Source organism: Mauremys mutica, chromosome 11 (assembly GCF_020497125.1).
Source record: "Mauremys mutica isolate MM-2020 ecotype Southern chromosome 11, ASM2049712v1, whole genome shotgun sequence".
NCBI lineage: Eukaryota > Metazoa > Chordata > Testudines > Geoemydidae > Mauremys > Mauremys mutica.
This window is the reverse complement of record NC_059082.1, coordinates 4590712-4618688: the sequence shown is the minus strand read 5'-3', so window position 1 is coordinate 4618688 and position 27977 is coordinate 4590712. Positions and strand designations below refer to the sequence as shown.

At 37.9% G+C, this 27977-nt stretch overlaps 1 protein-coding gene across 11 annotated transcripts in view; it reads left to right on the top strand.

The window, feature by feature from the left end:
* The window catches only part of MAP2K5 (mitogen-activated protein kinase kinase 5), a 184680-nt gene that overhangs the window by 11470 nt on the left and 145233 nt on the right, over positions 1-27977 (top strand). For 7 of the 11 annotated variants that reach the window (XM_044979135.1, XM_044979133.1, XM_044979137.1 and 4 more), the window contains 6 exons: positions 769-836; positions 11101-11170; positions 15257-15297; positions 16069-16136; positions 19844-19892; positions 25835-25899. In XM_044979135.1, the coding sequence (XP_044835070.1) occupies positions 769-836; positions 11101-11170; positions 15257-15297; positions 16069-16136; positions 19844-19892; positions 25835-25899 (361 nt within the window). Of the gene's footprint in view, positions 1-62; positions 160-768; positions 837-11100; positions 11171-15256; positions 15298-16068; positions 16137-19843; positions 19893-25834; positions 25900-27977 lie in introns of all 11 variants that reach the window. The other 4 variants (XM_044979138.1, XM_044979140.1, XM_044979139.1 and 1 more) reach the window with 2 other exon arrangements.

The window sequence follows — 27977 nt, the reverse complement described above, 5'->3', positions numbered from 1 at the left end:
TTTGTTTAAAGGTAAAGCTACTGTTGTTATTAGGTGTGGTAGAAACCTGTGCTTCCTGACAGGTATCAGGAGGAAGAAGCATGACAGGGGGCAGATGAGCATGAGACAGGAAAGAATTCATGTAAAGTCAGAAGATTTTAGACTAAGAAGGATGTAGCGGTAAGAAAACACATCAGGTTTTTGATATTATGTTCTTTCTTTCAACAAAACTGAATAAACTTAATTCCATCTTGGGAGACCTAGACCCATTAAGAAACCACTCAATCTTCACTCTGAGTTTACAGTGTCACCAGAATGACTTAATGGATTTGCATAAGGAGTAATATACTGTGCATAGACTGGAATTCCACAGGGAGGTTCTGCTAGCATTGTAAATTGAGAGAGCAAAGTTTCAAGTGCTTTGTTCTTGTCCCCGCTCTTAAAATGTAATTATAGCCTCTGTTTATGTGCATTTGGGATTACTTTGGTATGTGCGGTTAGAGAATGATCTGCTGTCCTCCTTTTGTGCTCTTGCGTCTCAAGTCCTTCAGCTGCTTGGTCTTGTTTTCCTCACTTGTTTCTTCCACATCACGTGTCTAGGCCCCAGACGACGATGATGTCAACAGTCATTTCAAGGTTCTGGGTTTTTTGTATAATTGGCTTGTTCGTTCAGTTTATTTTCATTTGTTTGTAGAAGTTCCGTTGTTCAGGTAGAGTAAACAGGCATAATTGATTTATTAAAAACTGTAAGTGCCATTTCACTTAATGAATGTAATACTTTTTTATCAGATGAAGATGAGGACGGTGATCGGATTACTGTTAGAAGTGATGAAGAAATGAAAGCCATGCTATCCTATGTAGGTATATTGTAACAAATGGGGAATGTTTTTCATAGTTTTCAGTTTTCCTGTAATTTTGTCCATTATTCTGCTCGTATTGAAGTGTTAAAAATAAACTACAATGATCATAATATATTCCTGTATTATGTGGAGGTTGTGGGGTTTTTTTTGTTTTTTTTTTAGTTTTTTTTGAAAATCACATGGAGTTGTGGGCATGCTTGACATTTTTAAAAAGAGTTGTACACTTACTGATCATATGATGAACATTAAGAATAATGCATCTTAATGACTTTTGCATTAGGTATAGTGCAGGCTAAATGGACTATCAATTTCTTGTATTTTTTATGCAGTACTTAAAGTAACGGCTCATTAAAAATGAACCCCTGGGCTCTAAAAAATTTTCAGAATCTACTTTCATCTGGAGACTATTTCACCCCTCCTAACAGAAGAGTTACATTGTAGCTTCAGGCTCAATATGCACAGAAGATTTAAAGATGTATTTCTGTTTTTTTTAATATGTACAAAAAAAAAAAAGCAAAACCAGTAACTTATTGAATCACAGTTATTTTAACTCATTATTAGCTATATTTATCTTTCCTATTGTAAATTTAAGTGAAAATTTCCATTTAACAGTTGCGTTCAAATGAAATGGATGAACAGGAAAATAACCAATAGTTTTCTATTCTCTTCTTTTAAGATGGATATTAAGTGCTAAAATCCACTTTTTTGCCAAAAAAGATTTTTTTTTTGTTTTCTGTTTATTTTTTAACTTTGAATGTTGCAAAATTAACTACTGTACAGCCATTGAAGTATCAGTCATCTGACTATGGAGGCCTTTTGTGTGGGATATAATGCTTTAGCTTAGTTTAGAATTTGTCATCAAAAATATACAGGGTGCTCTTTTGTTATCAAGGCTTATTTTAGGTGGCAACTATTTTCCCCAAAGCATAGAATCATAGAATCATAGAAGATTAGGGTTGGAAGAGACCTCAGGAGGTCATCTAGTCCAACTCCCTGCTCAAAGCAGGACTAACCCCAACTAAATCATCCCAGCCAGGGCTTTGTCAAGCCGGTCCTTAAAAACTGCTGCCACTGAGAACAGCCCAGCTCCATTCTCTTTGGAACCCCCCTTCAGCCTCTCCTCATAAGTCATGTGCTCCAGCCCCCTAATCATTTTCATTGCCCTTTGCTGGACTCTCTCAAATTTTTCCACATCCTTTCCTTAGTGGGGGGGCCCAAAACTGGACGCAATACTACAGATGAGGATTCACCTGTGCCGAATGGAGGGGAATAATCACTTTCCTCAATCTGCTGGCAATGCTCCTACTAATACAGCCCAATATTCTGTTAGCCTTCTTGACAACAAGGGCACACTGTTGACTCATATCCAGCTTCTCGTCCACTGTAATCCTCAGGTACTTTTCTTCAGGACTGCCGCTTAGCCAGTCGGTTCCCAGCCTGTAGCAATGCATTGGAGTCTTTCGTGGTAAGTGCAGCACTCTGCACTTGTCCTTGTTGAACCTCATCAGATTTCTTTTGGCCCAATCCTCCAATTTGTCTAGGTCACTCTGGATCCTATCCCTACCCTCCAGCGTATCTACCTCTACCCCCAGCTTAGTGTCATCTGCGAACTTGCTGAGGGTGAAATCCATCCCATCATCCAGATCGTTAATGAAGATGTTGAACAAAACCGACCCCTATGGCACTCTGCATGATACCGGCTGCCAACTAGACATTGAGCCATTGACCACTACCCATTGAGCCCGACGATCTAGCCAGCTTTCTATCCACCTTACAGTCCATTCATCCAATCCATACTTCTTTAACTTGCTGGCAAGAATACTGTGAATATCAAAAGCTTTGCTAAAGTCAAGGTATATCAGGTCGACCTCTTTCCCCATATCCACAGAGTCAGTTATCTCATCGTAGAAGGCAATCAGGTTGGTCAGGCATGACTTGCCCTTGGTGAATCCATGTTGACCATTCCTAATCACCTTCCTTTCCTTCAAATGCTTCAAAATGGATTCCTTGAGGACCTGTTCCATGATTTTTCCAGGGACTGAGGTGAGGTCTGTAGTTCCCCAGATTCTCCTTCTTCCCTTTTTTAAAGATGTGCACTATATTTGTCTTTTTCCAATCATCCAGGACCTACCCTAATCGCCACAAGTTTTCAAAGATAATGGCCAATGGCTCTGCAGTCACATTCACCAACTCCTTTAGCACCCTTGGATGCAGTGCATCCGGCCCCATGGACTTGTGCTCGTCCAGCTTTTCTAAATAGTCCTGAGCCACTTCTTTCTCCACAGAGGGCTGGTTACCTCCTCCCCCTGCTGTGCTGCCCAGTGCAGCAGTCTGAGAGCTGACCTTGTTCGTGAAGACAGAGACAAAAAAAGCATTGAGTACATTAGCTTTTTCCACATCCTCTGTCACTAGGTTCCCTCCCCCATTCAGTAAGGGGCCCACACTTTCCCTGACCACCTTCTTGCTGCTAACATACCTGTAGAAACGCTTCTTGTTACCCTTCACATCCCTTGCTAGCTGCAACTCCAATTAGGAGATGTCTTTTATTTTGCTACTGTAAAATTGTTAGTAGCTAAGTATATTATCTTTGCCGAAGGCTTTAAAATAAACAAACATTTAGTATGAATTTGAATGAAAGACATTATAAGGTACCTATATATATCCACAGACTGGGTTTTGTGACTGGCTGTTTTGTAAAGCATTGTGTGTTTGTGTGCATGTGTGTGCATGAATTCACATCTTTTCATATAAGTGTGTGTATGTGTGTGTATGTATAGATACGGACTCATGTGTAGCAATAAAATGGCGAAAGGCCTGATCCATCATTTCCAGCAGGTGATAGGCAGAATGTTTGGATGTTTTTACTTGTTTTTGAACATATAGTAGCAAAAATTGAAAAAGGAAAACATTTTTAAAGACCTGATCCTGTAGACCCTCACTATCCAGAACGTCTGTGGACTGCAAAGACTGCATGATTTGCTTTGTAGGTGGAATCTGATTGGCTGATGAGAGTTCGAAGTATGTATGCCTGATATAATTACAGAGGCTAGGACATGTTAGTGATTTGATACAAAAATCTAATGCAAAGATTTGATGCAGGTAAGTACTTAGTGCTTTTAAAAGTACAGTTACCAGATACACATGCTGCTGAGTTGAAAAACTGCATGTTTAGTCTCTGATCTCTAGTCACACATCTTACAGTTTAATGTAGGACTAAATAAGCACATCTAGAAATGTTCAGCTAATCAGATGACCTGATTATTTGAAACTTCCAGTGTGTATCTTTGATAAAGTGAAAGGAATGATCATGTGTGCTCCCATAACAACACATTGTTTCATTCTTAGTACTACTGCAAGAGGTTTGGGGATTATTCTTTTAGTATAATGTGACAACATTTGTGGCTACTTCAGTGTGTAATGGGGCTGACAAATGTACACTAATTGTAAACTCAGCTGTAAAAAGTACGTAAAAGGTCATAACCTACAATAATGCTCATCTCAACTAACCTCTTCTCTTTTCCCCAAAAGGACAATTATTACCGACTTTGATACTATCTGAGAGACTGTCAAACAAAGACGTTTTCCTTCTGAAAACTCTCTCCAGCTAAAAGGAGAGGGAACAAGGGATATTATTAAAATGAATAAAACCTCTACTTAATACTTTACATTTCAAACATTTTAACTATTTTTCCTTTTTTACTTTATCATTAATAAAAGCTTAAAAAGATGTTTAATGATGCATTCGCCATGGTACTAAGCAGACTCAGGTCTCTGTATACCACACCCTGAACCTTGTTTAACGCTGTTTAATGTTGGACAGTGACTAGGTTGTATTAACACCTTTGGCCCATATGTTCCATCCAAATTAATACCTAAAGTAGGGATCTCTTAATTAGAGTTTATTGCTTTTTCACTGTGAACCCCAAAGTGGTCATCTTGCAGCCCTGCTTGCTTCCCTGCTCCTTCTGTGACCACATTCAAGTATGAGAAATTATATCATCTGCCTTCTCTCTTGCCGTTAGCAGATGGTAACATTCTCCTTTTGTGGGAAAGAGATGCCTTCTGTTTCATAAACAGAGTGAAAACTAGAATGATTTCACTTTTTATCTTTCACAAAACTTCTCAGTATTGTTGTGCTCATGGGTAAAATGACACAGAGTCCCTCTTCTCCATCTCTTATTTCCTTCCCCTCTTTTCTCTCTCTTGCTGTCTTTTGAATGGCATAGCTCACCATTGAGGTGTGTGTGTTGTCAGCTTAGTGAAGTGGTTTGGGGGAGGGCAGACAGAGAAACATGGCTTTTATATATTTAGACAGAAATAAATGGAGGACTGGAATACAGCAGACATTTTTACACTTGGGTTTAATGGTGGAGAAGGTCATGTTTATTTTTTTCCTAGCCCAAACATGTATAACAAAAGTTGAGAATGCCCGCTCCTTAGGCTTAAATTAAAGTGGAAATATCCTAGTATTTGTTGACATCTCAATGTTTTCTGGCAACATTTCAAAATCATCATGCATTTTTATCAGGGATATAAACAAATTTTGTATTAGAACTGAAAATGTTTCCTTTTTATAACTGAAATCTTATCAATTATTTAAATTGCTGAGCAACCCTGGGCTGTTAATGGTGCACGTTTATGTGCTGCATGTGACATGAAGGATATCTAGTGCATAAGAATTTTGTCACCGAAGTTATGTAGATAAGTGTGCAACATACTAAGCTACAATGGGACCATTCTGTGTTTTTGAGCTTTTTGTTCACTTTGTGTATTTTTAAGGGATAGTGAGAAGAAAACCAAAATTGTAATAAATTGTCCTGTAGTCATGTAGTCATTTTGTTGCCACAGAGACTTGTACTGAAGGAATTCTGCAGCCAACTCATGTTGAAAATGCTGCTGTGACAGCTGTTTTATGAACGAGTGTCAATCAACAACCTGTTTTCTTTCAAGATACTTTTAGGACACCAATGGAACTAAGGCTTTTTCTCTGATATGACTGCCTGATTAAAATATTGCAAACCTACATATTCTGATAGTTGCTAATTAAATGAAGGACAATGTCAAGCATTCTTTTGATATAGCCTTTGTGATTTAAAACAGCCTTTTCCTCTATTGATCTGTAATATTCTCCAAGAAGCTTGAAGAAAGAATGTCTCTCTCCCTGTCTGTTTAGTTTTTCAACACTGATCAAAACACTGATTTTTTTTTTATCTGTGTTTCTTGCTGAATGCAAGCCAATGAGAATATAGCACAGCATTAGGAGTTGCATGCAGAGTGATGAATGGATAGCATAGACATTGTTCATCTTAATTTATCTAGAGATATTTGAATACAGTAGAAGTAAGAAACTTGTTAAATGGGTAATGTTGTTGCACTTGCATTGTAGCTTTGATCCTCAATGTGTGATGACACTGGAGTTTCCAAGTATTATCAGATTGAAGATCGCTGGATGTAGTTCCCAATGCCACAGGGAATTAGCAAGCCAGTGTGGTTTCAGCACTACAAAAGTGGTTTACCCAGTCTTCTGCACTGTGTTCCCTCAGAGTCTTGCTCAAGATCAAAATGCCTTAAAATCATCAGATCATAACAGTTTTTGAAAATCACTTCTTCAGTCATTTCTAATTACAATTGCCAGGAATTAGACTGTGAGAACATATGATGGAAGACTTGTCAGCATAAATCATGTTCCTGTGCATGTCTCTGTGCGGGTTACAGACTTCAGACATAAGCATTCATTGCCCTGTTCATTTTAGTAACATGCAGAAGGCTTTCTTTTCTAGGCCATGATCTTTTGATATTGGAGGAGATTACTGCCTTGGAACTTCTACACAGTGTTCCTTGTTAAGCATTCCTTGTACTACTAAATACCATGTGCTCCAGTTTCACTGTGAGATGTTATTCTTAATGTCAGAGCAGCAAAGAATCTGAAACGACTAACAGACGTTTTAGTCTATAAGGTGCCACAGGATTCTTTGCTGCTTTTACAGAACCAGACTAACACGGCTACCCCTCTGATTCTTAATGTCAGTGACTTAAGCCATGAGAGTAAAAAAATACCTTCAGGTTCCAGATGCTGATTCACCTATTTGTAAGGTTCAGATCTTTTACGGAGATGATGAATTAAACCTTTTCCCCACCCAACTTTCCCTCACTTCCCTTTCCATTCTGAAGAGACCAGACCATCTTAGTGCAAGTCTGATATTAAAATAATTTTATCTGCAGTGGGGTAACATTTTTAGACTCTCTACAGCTTTTTCTTTATTATTCTACTGGCTCAATAATGATACTTTTCCAGGGATCAGTCTATAACCAATCTATTCATTGATAATCCTCAAGACATGATACGATAAGGATACTTGCATTTTTTTCAAGCACAATTTTACAAATCACTACTTTGCAGAGTTATCATTCTGGCATGAATCCAGGCCTATTTTTAAAATTTCAGCATGTGAGCAATTGTAAGTGCCCAATTGTTTTGTCCTCTCAAATGCCTTAAGATTTATGGGATGCCTATAAATAATCTTGTTCCAGTCTGAGCCATTTTGTTTCTACCTGTTTTGTCTCAGATGTTTTACATCAGTTGGCTGTTTCAGTGATGCACATGATGGTTTCACGTTCTAGCAGTCTGTCTGTCATTTGGTGGCTTATAGAAACATCCTGGAGCTTTTTAGTCTCCAAATGTGGGAACGAATCTGCCATAATCTTGAAGAAAATAGTTGAGACAATAAAATTACTTGTTCTTGTTCCTCGAAGTGAGGTAGTTATAACTCTGTCGACATCCATCTGCCTTCCCGGCAGAGTTGGGGATAATCTTTTTGCAGGGCTTTCTACCTTTTTCTCAAAAAATAATACAATAAAACAAAAACAAACAACCAAAGCAAAAAATCCCTCAAAAACAAAAACACCAAAAGCCTGATGGTTAGAGGGGCTGCTGGCCATCATCATCACTGGGGCTGATTACCAACTGATGTATGTAAGATTTAGCTACCCTAAAATACTGAAATTGTGAGAGGTCTTGTAAGTTGCATGCTGGGAGAATGGACTGCAGACAATAGTTCTGTTATAGCATACATTCTAAGTCACTCATGGTAGTGGCTGGGCCTGGTAGCAAATGTTTGTAGGGTTGGGAAGATGCTAATGTCTTTCCAAGAATGCTGACATGGTGCATTTTGCCATGAACACGCTGAAGGTTTTGCAAAAGGAAAGTGAGTGAATTTTTTATAATTAAAATTAAATAATGAAATGAGAATACAGGTCCCTTCCATGCATGCAAGGTTTTGTGGTAGGAAAAGATGCTTTGTATCTGTTATAACCCTTATATCGTTGAGGTTATTTGTTTGTGAACTTGGCCATCAGCACAGTTTTCAATCAGCTCTGTAATTAATTTGCTTTGTAATACACAAAGAGATTTTGCATTATATTTATGGAAATATTGTAAGATGGTAATTGAAATTATTTTCTTATTATACATAGCAGTTAATTAAAGAAAGATATTAAGTAGCAGTGGAGCTACACTACCACTGTTGTCTTGTATCAGTATAAAAAGGCAGTAATTTTTTTGACAGCCACTGATTGGAAAGTTGCTTGCAGCCTTCTGGAAGCAAGGGGTACATGCTCTGGATCAATAACTGGCAAATTTTCCATTTAAAAGTACCTGAACAATGTTCCAAATAGCCACTGGCATCTTAATTTTCCATGGAAACTGAAATACTTGTATGTGGAGGACAAATCATTTTCGGAGAATTTTTCCAGACTACTTGTTAACAGTTATTGCTGTCCCAAAAGGTTGACAGCTGACATGATTGATATTTCATTTACTTGTCATCACTGAGTAATGGAGAAGGCCACATTACTATTTTTTTCTAAAGAAACGTCGTCTCTTGAACATTTGCTTTAGTTTATTATTCCAGAGAGTGTGTAGTATGTATTTATACTATATGTATATGTCTTGGGGTCTGGGCATATTACTAAAAATAAAGAAACACATTTTCTTTACAGCTTTGGTCTGCTAGAAAGCAGTGCGTTCTTTTATAGCCCCATAGCTATTAAATGCTAGCTGCCTTTTTTGTGGTGGGGGGGCAAAGATCTTAGTTTGTTATTCATTACCCCATGATATAAAATAAGTCTACAGGGATAGCTCCCTTTCTTCCTGCAAACATCTCTTGATCATTTTAAAATAGTATATTTTTGTGATTAATAACTTTACTCTTTATAAGCACAGTGGGAGCGTGTGTAGCGGGATTATTTAAGAGAAGTGTACAGTAATCATGACCCAGATAGCCCTTCAAACATGCTTTTATATCATGCATGTATGGGGGCTAACAAGAACCCAACACCCCCAATAGTTTTCTCCCCTACTAACACTTTACAGGAGGACTGTTCTTCCTATCCATTCTCATATATGAAAAATGTGGCGATATCAAATACCTTCTCTTTCTTAGCTGGTTAGAATCTTAGAACTGTAAAGGAACATTGAAATAGGGCCCCAGTCCTTCAAGTGGATCTGCACGTGCAGACTTTTGTGTTCACACAGAGCCATATTGAGAACAGGACCAAGTTTGTAATCAGTTGTAAAGAAATCTTGAAGACTTGAAGCTTCCAGAATTCAGTTTTGTGAATGCATGTATGATTTTACGCAATGAAAGCATGTATTGTACACTAAAGCAATCTTAGTGATCTGTCCTACAGCCTGTGCTCACTATATTTGTGTAGTTGCTCCCTTTGTATACTTAATTTGATGTCATTCCATAACAAGATTGAAAGAAAACTATTTACATAACAATTAATAAACCAATCCTTATGTTGATTTGCATTATGTAGATGTCAAAAAAGTTTGTTTTATGGTAAGACATTGGTATGATCAGAACACTCGTACTTGACACCATACAGATATGCAGTATTCACTGTTTAGGTTAAGTAATGTCAGCATAGGTAACAGCATCGTAAAATATTTATCTGAGAACACTGTATATCTAAAATCTTCAGGCCAAATTCTCAGGTGGTGAAAATGAGCATCAAAGTCAATGGAGCTGTGCTGACTTTCACTGGCTGAAGATCTGACTCGCAGTCAACATTTTTGTTCTTAAGCTAGGTAAGGTGCAGTTGGAACATACTTCGTACTGTGCTTTTGAATTCTCAACACTTCCCATAGTCAGAGAGATGCATTGGCAAACCAATGAGGTCCATCTCCTCACCATAGCAGGATTGTTTCTTAAAGTACATGTTCCGGTGTTTTGTCTTGTGTTCAGTGTCCCATGTAATGCAGTTTCCAACATTTCCCAGGGGAATTTTTTTCTAAAGGCAAATAGATATTCCCAGATCTCCAGCCTAAATGTTCCCTTTCCTTATTTTTCACCCATTACTCAGTAACTCTTCTCCCTACCATGCTATTTTCTTTCCATCCTTGGTATTCACGCCCTTCAAATATTTACAGACTGTTATGTAGCCTTTTGTCATCTCTTCGCCAAACTTGTATTTATGTATCCATGGTAGCTGTCTTGGATTTTTTTTTCATCAGCTACTCCCACCAGCCACTAAAATGTCAGGGGCTGTGGTCTGAGGTCCCCATAATGTGACAGTGTCTTTCTGGTAATGAAATGCCAAGAGCTGTGGACGTTATGTTGTAGATGCCATTGCACTGGGACCATATTACCTCTCTGATTTGTGTGGAGTGATACCTTTGGATATGCAGCCCAAAGCCACATTCACTGTTTCTACCATATCATATTGGCAGTTCATGGCTAACTTTCAAGTGTCTGTCTATTTTCATCCAATGGTCTCATTCAGAATGACTGCTTTCCAGGTTTCTCTTCCCCATTGACTCTTTCTGTCTTGAATTATTTTTCCACAAATGTAGTAGTTGGTATCTTTCCAGGTTGAATTTCATTGTATTTTGTTTCTAATCGATCTTGGTTTCTTTGTATTATTTCTGGCTCTTACTTACTGCTGCAAATTTTGTTAATGTTCTCTTTATTTGATAATAATGTAGATGTCGGATAAGCCTGAGCTTATGATGGTCATGGTACAATAATAGACCACTCCCCTGAAGTCAATATATTACTGATTATCATTGCCCTTTGTTTAATGTTCCTTCATAGTTGTTTTGTTGTGTGGACAGTACAAACAGTAGGAATATATTTTGGAGGCTGATACGTGTGACAGCAATTTTTTCAACCCTAAAAAATACCATGATTTCAACAATCTATAACACTATAACTACTATTCATATGTTATTGAATAATCTCCTCTTATCTCTTTGCAGTATTATACCATTGTAATGGAACAGCAAGTAAATGGACAGTTAATAGAACCTTTGCAGATATATCCAAGAGGTAATGCTTAGCAAATATTTATTAGCAATGATTATATCAGTAAGATGTTTCATCAACAGTTATGTTTTCAGAAGGTTTAAATGCAGATAACATGATGTTTACTTCTTAATTTCGATAAAATTCAATATTGTCAGGATTGTAGTGAAACTACAGTTATTGCACATAAAATAGCTTGTTTACTGGAGTAAATTAAACTAACCAGATTTAGTTTGCATGGTACATATTTACGTGCAATTAAAAAAAACTCATTGGTGGTGGTGTAGTTTGTGTGTATTCAAAGGCAAAGCAGTTGAATAACTCAGGTTCTGGATGCTTCTTACGACCCTTGCTCCTCTAAAGTTTTTAATCAACAGAATATGTTCAGGGGATATGATCTGTCAATCTGTGTTGAAACTGGAGATATGTCCAGCGTAGAGAGGAATTTTATTTGAGCTGTTGGCAATTTGTAACAGAATCAAAATAATGGCGTCTTATACACAGATAATACCCAGTTATGTAGGCACTGATTGTAGAAAGTATCTCTGTTCAGGACAGCACTTAGTATGTGCTCAAGTGCTCTCCTGAATTCAGAAGACTTAATCACATGTTTTTGTGCTGGGTTGCTATTAAAATAGAATTTACTATCTCCTAAACAAAATCATAGGCAACTACTTGGATTTTGGATACATACTTTTCTCTGAGAACTCAGGTAATGGTTAAAAAGAATAGCATATTACATAACCCTTCTAATTCAAATGTTCTCAGTATCCAGTCTCTGCATCTGTGGTTCTTAATTGGTGAAATGGATAAGGTTTAAATTCTCCAAGTAAATCTTCCAGCAATAAATTAATTGAAATAATTAAGAATTAAAATCTTCTCTGTTAACTGATACTAGACAAATAATCATACTATGAGTTTCCCAATTAAATATTCTAGACTTTCATTACTTATAACTCTGAAGTTTTAATTGGGCAGCTAACCAATAGGCCTTTCTAACACATGCTATTAAGGTCTCAAAAGGAGGCTGTCTCTGGTGGTAGGTTAGTGAGCTGCTATGGGAAGAAGCCTAAAGGAGAAATATTGAGACTTTTGCATCTCAGCCGAGCAGAGACTGAAATAGCAGAGGGATTCTTGTAGATTCTAGCCATGGAAAAAGCTCATGCATCACTAGATTAATTCCTCGCTGTTACAGTGGGTTTTCCGAGTGCACTTATAAAGAAGGAAATGTGTGTGTGTGTGTGAGAATATGTGTGTGTAATACATAAACACAAACATTCACTCTTGCCTCTTTATAGCTGCGTTTGCATTCAAACTCATTGTAATAATGAGGTATCAGGGTAGTATAGTATCTAGTGTGTACATATACCTGTGCATTCACACATTCCCTGTACAAAACCACAGGCCTACATAATATCTTGGGAGATTAGAGCACCCATGACAAACCCACCTTGTCTGGAGTTGTGTAAAGAAGGTTCAAGAGCCCCTTATTGCATATTTTGTGATATTCAATTGCAAAAAAGAAAATATTGAAATCTCATGTGGCCAGAGTATATGCTGCTTTGGCAGCTGAGCCTTCAAAGGGCTGAACAGCTCAAAAGAGCTGAGCATTGTCATTTCACTTCCAAAATCAGTGGTTGTTGCTTGGAAGTTGTTCAGTACCTTTCACGGCTGAGACCCCAGAGGGACACACGGAGGTTCAAAATCAGACTCTACGTTCTGTAAGTTTGCCTTTTGGACCATTCCTTCAGTACCTGCCTTGTGGTTCCTGCTCTCCCTCTCCGTGGGAGTGCCCCTTCTCTCTTCCATGGATGCCCTCCTTGGGTGATCTTTGATCATATGGATTCAGTTATCACCTCTGTGCTGATGACTTGCCAATCTCCATTGCCACCTGTGATCTTTCACCCTTGTCCAGTCATGCCATCTCCTCTTAGATGGCTTGCCACCACCTCAGGCTGAACCAGTCCAAAGCCGAGTTTCTTCTCCTTCCTCCCAAACTTTCTCTGTTAACCCCTCTGTTCTCCCTGTTGCTATGCTTGTAACCTGGCCGTCATCTCTGACTAATTTTTCTGCTTCTCTCACATCCAAGCTCCCACTAAGTCCTGCTGCTTCTTCCTCTACAGTATCTGAACAAGTGCCCTTTCCTCTCTTTTTTTTTTTTTCAACCAGGGCTCTAGCCCAGGCTCTCCTCTTCCATCTATCCAAAACTGTTCTAGCAAAAACGCTTTCCTTTCTCACCCTTTTGGCCATGTCTCCCTTCCCACTGGTTTTTGAATCCTCTTAGTGTCATCTACCTTTTCTGCATGTGATTTGAGCTTCTCTCTTTCTTTCAAAATTCTTCACAGTTCCACTCCTCCCTACCTTACTGCCCGCACTAGATTCTATACATACAAGCCCTTCATATCTTTTCCTGACACCATTTTAATCTTTCTGAGGAAGGCTCTCCAGTGCTACTTACTCTGTAATCAAATAGTTCCTGAAAACCAACCTGTTCCATGAAACCGGCCAGCACTGATGTCCATGTGCCATGCATTGTTGCCTTAACTGTGCTGTACCTGTTTCATATTATAAGCTCTTGGGGGTAACAAATTTGTATTTAGTATATTTTATATTATATATAAATAATAATTGCCTGATTTTTTTTCAAACCCATCAAAAATATATATATTTTTTTTTTTGGCCAATGAGCGACTCTCTTTTTGTCTTTTTTTTAACAGCTCTGAAAGCTTACATTTTCCATAATCCCCACTGATTATATATGTTTGTGTTTTAAGGTCCGATCACTTCTTCAGCAAAAACCTAGATAAAGGGTTTCTTTGAAGAATGCTTCAGCCTTTCATAATAGTTGTCTTAATTCTGCTGACGGTGGTAGCCCAGGAGAAAAATATTTTAAATAAATACTATCCATTCTTTAATTCATGGTAAACAAATCATTTATTACAGTGTTTATGGACAGTGCACTTCTTATTCAAACACAATGAATTTTGTTACCAAAGCATTTTGTTACAGGCATCAGGGCAAATGACATTTGACATGTCTTTTATTGTTTGTTCAAAATGTTAATTTCCATATTTCCATTTCTGAAGAAATGTAAACTAAAATGGTTGGTAAACTTTAAAATTACACTAAAAAATTATCCATTTCCCTCCTCCCCAATCCTGGGTGAAATAATATTTAGCTTCTTTAAGAATATCATAGTAATTTCTAATGCACACAGCCTGGCCTAACTGATGTGTTTAATAACTATCATCTGTGTCCTTTTGACTAATAAATAGCTCTGTTTTCTGCTGTCAAAAAATGGAGTGAAATACATGTGCATCTGAGAGAGAGAAAAATCAAATTCATCCCTTCCCAGACAATCAATCAAAATTGACAGGCCCTTTAACGTACAATTTGTAGGGCACTGTAGTTTTAAAATGGGAATTGTCTGTAACATGTAGCTAGAAGCCTGTGTGGTTTTAACATTTGACAAAGGCACATCCGCTGAATGGAAAAAACGTGATAATGTATAGTTTAAGAGGCTTTACGAAAATACCTTTTCCCAAGTAGTACTTCATCTTTAAAGCTAGACATCATAAAAAGATGTCAGGATTTTCATGTAAACAAATAATGCATCATCTTTTATTCTATATTTAATGCATTCAATCTTCTGCTTCCTTGGTCTTTGAACTTTGTTCCCCAACCAGGTCTTCCCCACATTAAAACACACAGTGGCCTGTTTGTCAACATGACTTTAAAAAAAGTCTCTTTAAAAGAATTTAGTTAACTGCAGTACATCATGTAGGTAAACAAAAGAAGATAGTGAAGGCATTTGAATTAAGAAATGAATCTAATCATTTTAGCCTAGTTATCTTGATTTTGCTGTATTTTAAGCAGAATTTATAATTTATATTAGACAATGTCAAAAAGCTCTTAGCATTTATAAATGCTTAGTCCCTGCAAGTTAAAAATCCTGGCTCACAATTCCCACTCTGGGTCTTAGGCGGCACTTTTCAATCATTTCTCGCTGCTAATTTTGGTGTCACCCTCATTTCTTTTTAAAAGATTCATTTTGAGCAAATTTGTAAATGGCCCTGATGTGTTCTACAATTTAGTCAATTACTGTTTCAGCCTGCAAGCCTCCTGGGAAACGCAACATACATGGCCTGAAGGTACGAATTTCAATAATTGTTTCAGTAAAGTTAGATGGATTTGTAATGCTGTGTTCCACTTATTGAAATGTCAAATAAAACTGCACTTCTTTGAGTTCTGACAAGCAGATTTTTTTTTTATGAGTGTGGGACAAAGATTCATCTGCTTGGTATTGGCTGCAGTATCTGAGTGTTGTAGACAGTTGTATTAAAAACTGAAATGCATTTTGTTTCTTCCTTTTGTTAATAAGCTTCTTAAATATTAACTCTGCTATTAGTACCAATTTGCAAAGAGGTCTTTTGAAGGGAGAAACACCATGTTCATTTGATTTAATTAATTTATATAACTCGTTAAGCACACAACCAAGTTGCAATGAAATCCTTTCAGGACATTTATTCAATTTATTCATATATACTTATTAACTTTCTACTGTAATCGTACATATGTTCTCCATTCTGAATTGCAGAAACCTATAGGATAATTTGTATAAAATGATTGTTTATCTCTCAATGCATGTCTTAAAGGGGAATAAAATGGCAGTCTTACTGTGTATTTCTGTTTTTCTATATTATTTAATTAAGGATTTAAAATGTAAGGAAATAATATACTGAAACCCATCAGTTATCTAGTATCCTAACCTACATACAGACAAGACCTCAATGATGGGTATGCCTAGCAACAAGCTAATTAACCTTCATAGTGAAATGAGAAATTCATGGCAAATTACAGGTTAATTAGAACGGTGTCCTCTGAACACAAACGACTGATAGAGATTCTTTCTCTGCCTGCAGGTAAATACACGAGCAGGGTCTGCTAATAATAGCAGCTCAGCAGTCTCGGATTCCCTTCCAAGCAATAGGTAAGAGTCAATAGTGGATGTGGATGTTTTTTATTAAAACAAAATGGAACATGAGAAGTGATTGGTGTATAGTAATTAATGGTATCAAACTTGAAATGTCAGATAACTTTATCAGTATGACTATTGGGAGCGAAGGAGTACAATGGGAAAGAAAAAACAATCTAACCTGCCCTGTAGAACTTGTTACACTCCTATTACAGGTGTTCAGTAAACCTATTTTCTGCCGATAGAACTCTGCCTTTATGGGATATTTCACATGGCTTCATCCTTTGTATGACTTTGACATACGGTATATAGTTGAGCCAGAAGTTCATTTATTTTAATTGATCTAATAATCATTGTCCATCACAGGGTTTTTAGTTATTTAGCAGGTTTAGTCATTCATTGGATATCTAATGCAAAGTGATTTTGCTGAAAAATTTGGTCCTGTTAAGTTTGATGCTCAATTTAATAGCTTTGCTAGCATGGGCTGGGATACGTCTAAGGGTATTAAACTCCCAGATACCACCAAAATTCAATGTGATTTGGCTGCCTAACTCCCTTAGATTTCTTTCAAAATTCTAGCTATGGATTTAATATTACTTCTTATTGCCTGTGAATATAAGAGAACTATTTAATATTGGAAAGGTAGCTTCTAGTGCACCACAGTAGAGCCTTGTAATTCAAAGGCTCAGTATTTTAATTGGAATTTATACATTTTATGAGTGCCTTTTCTACATAGCCCTGCACCAAATGTGTCCCCTTCTCTTTTTAAAAACCCTCTTTTAAACAAGTTGACAAAGAGTGATACAAGCATGTTAAAATACGATGTGTTCACACTTGAGTGGAAGCAGTTTTCTATTGGTACCTGCTAACGTTGCAGTCCCATTTGCTTGATATTTGTGGTGCCACCTAGTTATCCACTGGGGAGAGCAAAAGTGCATTACAACATTGGAGGCAATGCAGAGATCATGACACAGACTCTGCAAGCACCTAAACCACTTAAGGTGCCCCAGTCAGTGAGCACTGCTAGAGACCTTGACAAAAGAGATATCAAGCACTTTAGGCAAGTCTGCGTTGGAGAAATCTTGGCTCCAGTAACTCGGTGAGGTATGCTGAGTATCACAATTGTGAAGATGCTATCCACGTTCTTTGGAAGAAAATATTTACTGTTTTCACTAGGCTACGTTGTACATTAAACTAAGTAAATACTCTTCCTCTCCTTAGCATTCAGTAGTTTTCAGTACGCCATGTACTTTGAGAGGGTTCTCACAGTGCACTGAAAAGGAGTCTTCTAGAAGATTGCATCATCTTATGTCTTGATTAATTGCCATTCCTTTTCCAAAACCTTTTGCACTAGGAGTTGTGTTTTTGAAGTAATTGAAAGTCTCTCTTTGTTTTATGTTCACAAATTGTTAGTCCTGAGAGATGACAAGATCAACTTGTGTTTCCTTGGAAAACTTAATCTTTCTTTAAAGTAGTCTGGGAACAAAAGGCCTATTGAAGAACAAAGCCACCAAATATGAAGTCCCTATTTTCACTGTTCCTGTTAGTAGTGATCTATGATCAAGACACATGCACCTATCAAGACTATATTATTGTGTTTGGTTGTTGTTGTTTTTTTAAATTCACTACTCTGCCCGAGAGGATTTTTCTAGTGGTACTGTTGTCTAGGCAGCATGTTCTGTGGGAGGATGAGGAGATCAGGTTGTCAGGAAAACGGGGAGGCCTTGATATTTTGGGAAAGGAAATTACCTTGGAATCAATGATAGCAATGCATATTTCACTTTTGCAAGATAGTCTTTAGTTACCAAAAACACAAACACAGCTGCAGCAGTTAGTTGTGAATATCCCAATAGAAGTGTAATGTCAGTGAGTATATCTGGTACATGAGACAATTGTGCTGAAAAAGGGAGAGGCTGCAAAAACAAATTGAGGTGGAAATAAAATTTCTTCCTTCTACACACACAGACCAGAGTGCTGGAACAATTGTTATAGTGGTGGTGCTGAGAGCCATTTAACCAAACTGTAAACTGTGTATATCATGAAACCACTTCAAGCCAGCGTGTGTGGTAGCACCCCCAACACACCTAGTTCCAGTACCTATGCATGTAGAGGGTGGGTTAATTAATTAGATTCTGGCAATCACTTTCCAATTAGGGTGTCTAAGACACCTATATTAAATTGGGTGCTGACCACCTGCTGTTCTCATAAAATCAGTGGGTGTTGGAGGTTCTCAGAAAATCTATTTAGTTTTGTTTAGGTGCTAAATATGGGCTTAATTTTTACCATAGACAAAGCACCACTTTTATCCTTATTTTCAAGTATTTAAAAAAAAATTGTAATCCAGTCAGAAGTGTTATCTCTTTAGCCCTCCATGGTAGTCCATATTTTACTTCGTTCTTGACAGACCAATCCTTACATATATATATAATCTGAACTTCTTATATATTCTAAGAAAATGGGCGCACTCTCTAGAAAGGCATCAGTGTTCAAGCTGTGCATCATGCTAGTTCATTGCTGTTTCATTTATTTAATGTAGTCAAGTTTCTAAAAGCGAAGAGCTTCAATTAAGAATTTGTTTATGGCTCAGCGTGAAATGGTACCAATATTGTTCTTAATTTTTTTTATTATTTGTATTTTCTTAAACTTACCCTGACATCTCCAAGTTTCTGTGACTGCACCAAATATATATTTTAGAAGCTTCAGATGCAGGTTCCACTATATCACCCCCAATGTTTTTAAATATTTTGATTTGTATTTTATGGTGAAATACAACAAAGATTGCTCCAAACGAATTTATGATAACGGCTTTCAGGGCACTTCCCTTGCTAGATTGGTAATGAAATCAAGAGGAAGGATAAAAATGAATTGCGACTTCCTCTGGCTTTCTGGAGTGTTGGTAGTACTTTATTTATCTTACAGTGGTGCCAAGAGACTCCAACCAATGTTGGGGCCCCATTGTACATACACATAGGAGGACAGTCCCTGTCCTGAAGAGCTTACAGTCTCAGTAAATAAAACAGACACCGGAAGGATGTGTTCCCGATTTTGTGGATGAGGAAGTGAGACATTGAGAAATTTAGTGATTTGCCCAAATGAAGAGCTAGGAATTGCTGTCAGAGCTAGGAATTGAAACTTAATCTCCTGAGTCCCAGTCTAACCTTAACTCTTGCCTTAACCCCAAGACCATCCTTCCTCTTAAGTGTTTGGCTTTTAATTTTTTTTTCTAGTCGAAGGATTAAATTGTGCCCTCCATCACTGTACACCCCTGCCACCCTGTTGACTTCAGGGGGTATACAGTGGCTTTTTTTAATTAGTTCACAAGTTCAGAGATGTTTGGTTGAGATGCTTGATCTGTTGTAACGAAGTAAAACCTTGGGTTTTTTTGGTACTTTATTATAAAACACTTGCTGGTGAGGATAGCTTTGATTTATTGACAAATGTTAGGCTGTATTTTGAAGAGTGGGATGGTCAAATGTCTGTCGTTATCTAAACTGCTTTGTAAAAGTGAAATAAGTCTTGATAATCTTGAATTTTCAATCTTTCTGGACTTCTGTCATATGCTGTTTGAGAAATACCAGGCTCAGTCTGTAATGCATAAGTAAAACATATTCAGCATGCCTAACCATAAGCAAAGGTGCTGTTTTGTTGGGGGGATACCTTTTAAACTCCATTTCATAGACTGAAACTGTAGTCATGGAAAAGAATTGTTTTGTATTTTTCAGCTTAAAGAAGTCTTCTGCAGAACTGAAGAAAATATTAGCTAATGGCCAGGTAGGTGCATTAAATTCATACTTGGGTACATGTATGACTTGTTACTGCCTATAAACCACAGTGATTGGCATACTATATATAAGTGGAGAGATGGTTACTGCTCATTTAGTTGTAATGTTTCCTTTTTAATACTGAAGTGGAGAGACCATGAAAATCTTCATGATATGAATGAGTTATGTGTCTTGATTTACCTTGATTGCCATAGCAATTTGCTTCCCATTTCTCAAAAGGTGAGAGTCATTTTTTAGCTCCAAATAGATTTAAGCACCTCACACACATGTTGCAGTGTGGCCACAATTTAGGGGAAGAAAGTTAATCAGCGTTGAATAACTAAATCAGCTGCTCAGTTGCTAGAATGTACCTTTGTATTTTCAGAGCAGTAGGCACGTAAATATTTAGCAGGCTTTTGCAAGTGGTAAGAGAGAAAATTCCTTCTTTTATTGTTTGGAGCTGCGTCATATGCTGCATTATCAGAGCAAAGTTGTAGAAGACTTCCTTATCACCTACTCTTCTCTGCCCTAGGCGTTCAGATCCTGATATACAGACCTGAATAGTTTACACTTTCAGTTGATGGACAAATGGACCCTTTAGGGCACTCATTTCTCACCAGTTTTGATTCAAATAGACAGACAGATCCAAAGTCGTATAATGACTTTAAATATACACTGCTAAATTAAGCTACCTAAAAGAATACCGGATTCTTCAGTAGCAACATAAATAAGTTTTAATGTTTGTCATAGTGAAACCCCTTTGCTAGCCTTGGAGGCAGGCACTTGTCCATTGCCATCAAGCTTGCCTATTAGGCTCTATTGACTGAGACATCTGTGTCACCGCAAATAAAAGACTCTTATTGATTTTCTTAACTGTTGTTCACTTCCCCTCCATGTTTCGAAGGCTGAAATCTTAATTATCTCAGATGCGTATTCAGTGCCTTCACACAGTGACCTCTCCAAGTCTCATTGGCATTTCATGAATCAAGTAGTTGTAGTTGTGCATGTCAAGAAGATAAAGGCTGGTCTTCATGCTTGTCCTTCAGTATCACCTGTAACATGGTGATCTAATAAATGAGAGTGCCTCTTTAAAAGGTGATTCTAACAGCATCAGCACTGCAGCCTTGCTTATTTGGCACTGAATCCTTTGAATACAGCTTGGAATATATTTTTAGGCTTGTCAGCATTCTTAATACAAAGCCATATTTGAACAAATTGATTCTTGCCAGGAAGGTCTGTTTATAATTTAAAAAATATTTACAAAATAGCTAAACAGATAACTTTAAATGTTGTGAGTATCAAAAACATGCTTTGGAGCTTTTTAGTGAAATTTGGCAAATACTAATCCATAATATCAGAGAGCCATTTGGGGATAATTTTTAGAAAATGGAATAACTGAACATGAATAAGGTTACATTATCATGAATGGGTGAATAACCTGAATTTGACATTTTGACTTGTTGAAAGAAATAGACATTTTGCTCAGCTGGATTTTAGAAAGTTAAAGGTTACCTATTTTATGTAAGGAAATAAAATAGATAAAATCTATTAGTGATAGTAAAGATTTGACATGCCCATCAAAGAAAGGAATTTCAGAATTAGTGTTTTAATGCTACCCTTAATTCACCATGCTGTGATAAGGGACTAGACTGTCAATCTCCAAAGAGGAAATGCTCTCTCTTATATTGCATACCTTTTGTTATTCAGTAATTAGGCACAACTATATAAACTGGGGACAGATTTTTCTTTTAACTTTGACTTCCTTTCTTTTTGGAGTTTTCACCCTTAGCATTAGTTTAACAGTTTTTTGTGTGGTTTATGTTTTCAAGCATTAATGATGATATTCCTTTCCACTAGCCTCCACTTAGGTTTAATAAGAAATTCATATTAATCATTAAAAGAAGGGGACATGATTCTTCAAGATAATCAAATATTGGCAGGTTAGAAATAGCTTTCTGCCTAGGTTCATTGATATAGGTTATGTGATATAAATATTTATTTCTTTTCTGTCACTCAGAGTAAATGCCACCAATTGATTCAGCATTGATATAGTGTCAACAGTTCATAAGAAACATTTGACTGGCTTGTGTTTTCCGATTAGTCTCTGCTCTATAAAGTGGGATTTACTAAATCTCTTCAATTGTCTGCTCATAGAGTGTGACTGCTTTCTGAAACCATTACTACTTCGATTTGTAAAGCAAAGGTACAGCTATAGGACTTTGCTTCTGTCAGAGCTTTACATATAAAATAAGGATTAATTGAGCATTTTGCTTTTAATGATTTACAAGAGAATAGATACTGAGTCTTTCAGAGACAGCAGGTATAAACAAAGAGTGTTTTGTTTGCTGACCCATAATTGAATTCTGTTTTCACTTTTTCATTAATTCTGTTAATATCGGCATCCAATCAAGTTTGGCTTTGAAAGTTTAATATTCCAGTCCTTGATGTGGAGTCCTTGTTTTTATGTTATCATTTTGTGATTGAAGATTCAGTTTTCTCAGTAAAATACATAACTCACTAGGTATTTTTTGGCATCTTTATTTGATTCAATAAATCAAGCTTTATGTCTGTAAGGTTTTCTGGTGTATATTTGCTCCACCCCAATATCTGTTTCACCATCAGTTCTGTGCTGATCCTTTGTGCATAACTGTCAAGGGATGGTACCAGATTGGCAGTGAAAGGCATGCAGAGTGAAAGTGGTGTAACATCACAGCAAAGATTTGGCTAAGATGATTCACTTTTTACCAGTTAGCCAAATGCAGAAGAAAAGGGAAAGCACTGGTATAAAATAACCCTTTGCTGTTTCTTGCAGAATAAGCTTGCATAATTAAAGAAGAAAAAAAAACCTCCCAGAAGAGCTAATGTATAGTTAATGATGTGGGTTTAGTTATGGTTATGTAGGTTTGCCGTGTTTCTCAGAGATCTTTGTTTACAATAGAGTCTAAAGATGTCTTATTCTGTTATTGCAAAGTCAGTGAAGTGCAGAGTTCGGTAGTTTGGGGGCAAAAAACTCCTCAGTGTTTGCGTGTGTTCTAAGCTGACGAGTCGCACAATGTGGGTGAAATTCAGTTTTGTGCGGGCGCCTGGTATTAGGCGTCTATCACTTAAGCCCCACTCGCCTACTATCTCACCTTGTGTGAGGTGCCAACCCAATATTTTAAGAGGGGAGAATTCCTTACAATTTTTTCCTCTTGATTTGCATTTTCTGGTTAAATATAATTATCAGAGTTTTTCAGCTTAGTTTTAATATTCAATTGGTCTTTGGGTACTAATCTTTATATACCTTGAAGATTTATGGTGCAGACTTAACTGCAAATAGACAATTTACGTGGACGTAACTTCTGCTACAATGCACTTCCAGTTATCTCGGATCTCACAAGCTTCAACCTTGGAAATATATAGGAGAATAAATATTTCCTTTGATAAGCGAGTGCTGGATTTTCTTAAGTTGGTTGAAGAGCAGAACAAAATATTTAAAGCTTCACTGTTAGTGATTCGGAAACAGTTATTTTTAGTCAGTTAAAAACTCCATTTTTTGCTGTTGAAACTTGCTGAAAGTTGACTTTTTAGAGGTTTTTATTGCATGTAGCACTTAAGGCCCAAGACTGCTCCTATCTTCAATGGTGTAGGATAAGGCTCTCGGAGTGGGATTTTCAAAAGCGCTGAAGTGACTAGAAACTGAGGTCCACTCACCGCTGTGTGCCCCCTTGGGGCCAGGCATGGCATCACAGCTCTCACCAGGTTAGCGCCCCCTACTGATGGTCACGCTGACACTGTGGTGATTTCTCTGTCAACGACTCAACCCTCTGGCTAGTTCACAGTCTTTAGTCCACCCCTTCTGGGGTCACGGTTGTCCAAATTAAAAATTCCCAAAAAAATCTTACCACAAAAACAGAACCTTCTGCCCTCCTGGGGGCTATTCCTCAGTCTCCCTCCTGTTTGATCAGGGTCTCTCCCAGGCTTCCTGGCCTGGAGATCTTCTCCCCTCCCCTTCTGGCTCCCTGCAGTCACTACAGATATAGTGGCAGTTTCCTGGGCTTCTCCCCTTTCGCTGCCCCTTCCTGCTCTGAACTTCCTACCTTTATAGGAACCTCCCCTCAGCTCTTTCCCGAGCTGGGCTTTATCCCTACTTAAACCTGGCTCCTTTTACACAGGAATCACCTGATTCCTCTCAGGTGCGGCCCATTCTTTAATCAAAGTTGGCTTAGCCCCAGGCTCTCCAACCCACATAGATCAAGACACCCTGTTACGTGACATAAGAAGACAAGTCCCATTTGAGTTTTGGTGGGACTTGTGCTTCCGAGTTGCTAAGAACATAAGAATGACCCGTACCGGGTCAGACCAAAGGTCCATCTAGCCCAGTATCTGTCTACTGACAGTGGCCAATGCCAGGTGCCTCAGAGAGAGTGAACCTAACAGGCAGTGATCAAGTGATCTCTCTCCTGCCATCCATCTCCATCCTCTGCCGAACAGAGGCTAGGGACACCATTCTTTACCCATCCTGGCTAATGGCTAAAACTGCTTCGGTGTTTTTGAAAGTCTCACTGTTGGTTAATAAAATTAGCAGGAAGTTTTTTAGCAGCTGAAACAATTTGCACAAAATTAATAACTTGGCGTCAAATAGACTATAAATAATCCAAGAAATGAGTCTTTTTAAGATTTTGTGGTAGATTGCTAACAATATAATTTTAAATCTGATTACTTTCTATAAGTATTAGTCAATTTAGCCTCCCTATCTTAGTTTAGGAGACATTACTGTGGACCAAAATTTATCATAATTGAAAGAGTTGTTTTAAAATAGACATACACTATTGTTAAAAATGGCTTTGGTGCTTTTGAATAATAAATTGCCTTATTTATGATGTTCAGCATAATATTCACTTTTGTATAGAAGTGAGGTTCCTGGTTTTCGGTCTGAACCAGTAAGCCAACAAACAAAAGTGAGCTAAGCTTTTATACAATATAAAACCCCCATGTTCAGAACGTACAAAATTTGCTGGTGTCAGGGGCATGGACGGCGCCAGCTTTTTTGCCGCCCCAAGTGGCAAAAAGAAAAAAAGATAAAGTCGCAATCGGCGACACTTCGGCGGCGGCTCTACTGTGCCGCTTCATTCTTTGGCAGCAATTCGGTGACCGGTCCTTCCCTCTGACAGGGACTGGGGGACCCACCACCGAATTGCCACCGAAGACCTGGACGTGCCGCCCCTTTCCATTGGCCACCCCAAGCACCTGCCTCCTGCACTGGTGCCTGGAGCCGGCCCTGGTCAGGGGAGAGCAGACCCTAAAGCTCCATGTGTTCACAGGCTCTGATACCCACCACCCTGTCTGGAAACTTGCCCCGGGGAGCACTAAGCATCCAAGATAGCAATTTATTGTATAACTCAAAGAAAATTGTGTTTGTTCACTACTTAAAACCGCATTTTTATTTGTTGCAGGATTGTGGCCTTAATTAAGCATTTGTATATAAATTGTAGCAATTCTACTGATACAAACATATTATCCAATTAGTATCAATTATGCCGATTCTACACTAAACTGTAAATCGACCCAAGTAAACTTTTCTGGCCATATTTAAGATGACGGTGTTGGCTGGTTTGCTTCCTCCCCCTAACAACTTTGGCTTTGGCTATGTACGGTGCTGGAGACCCCTTTCCTATCAGTATCTATGACCTGACTCTCTTGAGCTATGTTATATCATTCCATTTTGACACCTTTTATCAAACTTTAATGAAATGACCCAGGCAAACAAATTGTCATTAAACTTTCCATCACTTTGTCCCTTGGTATCGTCTTTTATAAATTGGACAGCAAATGTTGTATTGATCTTCTCGTTCTTGCAGCTGAACTTGAAATGACCCAGACTGCTTGTTGTTTATGGCCTAGAGTTGCTTTTCCTTGACATTTCCATCCACAGCATGACATCTTTCTTGTTTTTCTTTCTTTCTTGTGGAGATGAATGAACAAGACATACAGTATCGAGACGTCCTCGGTCATGGCAATGGAGGCACGGTCTACAAGTGAGTGTTGCATTTCGCTTAAACTTCTTGAAAGCAGAATTTAGTAAATCTTTCTCTCTCAGGTGTGCAATATGATGGTGGATGGCCTTTGCTGACATATGGTAAAAGACCATAAAATACAATATATGTAATTTAGGCTTTTCTAGAAATTCTCTTTCACATTTGCCTTCCAGATCTTTCGAAATATTGGTTTCTAGGTGCTATGAGGACTGGTGGGTTTTTTATCTTCTTCATATTTAGAGTTGAATCACTCCTGGGTGACAAGTTAATGGTCCACAAGTGCAAGTTTAACTGGCCTGAAGCATAAAGCATAATTTTTCCTTCCCTCTTTTTAATACTCTTGTTCTTGCTTGCTTATCATACATGTTGCTAGTTCATTGCTTGCACTGACACCAATTGGATGCAAAGTTATTATGATACCATTGCTCTGCCTTTCTGCAGCACTACAAAATTAGTAACATCCCCCCTTTCTGTTGTATCCACTTCCTTCCCCTGTAAGAAGCTCCATACACACACAGACTGATGAATATGTTAAGTTATAAACTCCCCCAAATTTTGATAGTGATGCTTATACCCTGAAGCCAGTTTTAATTTTAATATTGTAAAGATTATAATAGCAAAGAAATAGTTTTCTCAACGGGAAAGTCTTTCTCATGCGTAGTGCAAAGTTTAAACCACATAATGTAATATCTGGTACTTAATAGTCTGCAGTGGTGTATGAAAAATATTCCGCTAGGAATTAAAAAATCCATACTTTGTAAGAAAGCCCTCAGGGAGTAATAAAGGTTTCCTCCAGAGAGCTATTTACCATATACAGTAACATGGCATCCCATTTTGATCTTGTTTATACCTTACACATTTTAACTTGGATATTAATGTTTTTTAAAAAATGTTTTTAAAACCACAACACATTTATTTTATTTTTTAATTGGCTGCCAACTTCCCTAAGCTCCTGCTTTCTGTCTCCTAACCTGAATTTTAATAAAAATGGGTTTTGGAGTCGTTATCAGAGTAAATGCAGATTTGTTATGAATCTTAACAGATTTCCAAAATCAAGTCAACCTGGTACATGGAAGGTGGTACAAAGACCTTCTATCATGTTCTCTTATTTGTCTTCTGGATAGTACTTATTCTCTAGAGCTATAGATTTCAAACATGTTTTGTAGTCATGATGTGCTTTTTCTCTTTATACTGGGGAGAGATTGTGGATTGTTGCACTTACAAATCAGTCTATGGCTGCTGCTTCTTTGGAGAGAGTTGCTTCTCTTTCTCAGCTGGAGGACGAGAGCACAACCCATTCTGGAGCAAGGATTGTTCTTAGAGAGAGAATGGACGAAGGGCGTTGGGGGGGATTGGAACTTCAAGATCAGGACCAGACATAGTGAAGGAGAACTCATGTTTTGTTGCTTGTGGAAGGCATGGAGGACCATTTTAACAAGGAAAATCTTAGCATGCAAGTCCCGCTTGTTAAAACCACATCTCTCATTGTTCCCCAATATTAGATCACCTGCTTGGAAGAAGTGGATCTAATAAGGGGCAAGGAAGGAGATATTGTCAGCAGGCACTATTCTTAGCCTTGTGCAGAATAGAAGATTTACCATTGTCATCATTCTCTAAGATCTGATTGGAGCCTCAGCGTGATTGTCTAGTACAAATTGGCAGGATGGTTGCATGGTACATAATTTCAAAATGACACCTTGGCGATGGCCTTGTTAACCAAGGACGTAGCCCTGCTGATCTCACCATATTTGCTTAATGCTGTTTCAACAATACAGATGTGTTTGTATCTCTCTTGCTTCTGCATCCTGAACATAGAACAGGGGATGCACTTGTCACACACAGATACCTTGTATGTATGTTATACATGTACCTTGGTTGTGCTGTGGCCTTCACGCCCAAGCTGTTTGTGCATCACATGAGAAAGTGTAAAAGCAGCAGAGAGTCTTGTGGCACCTTATAGACTAACAGACGTTTTGGAGCATGAGCTTTCGTGGGTGAATACCCACTTTGTCGGATGCATGTAGTGGAAATCTCCAGAGGCAGGTATATACAAGCAAGCAACAAGCAGGCTAGAGATA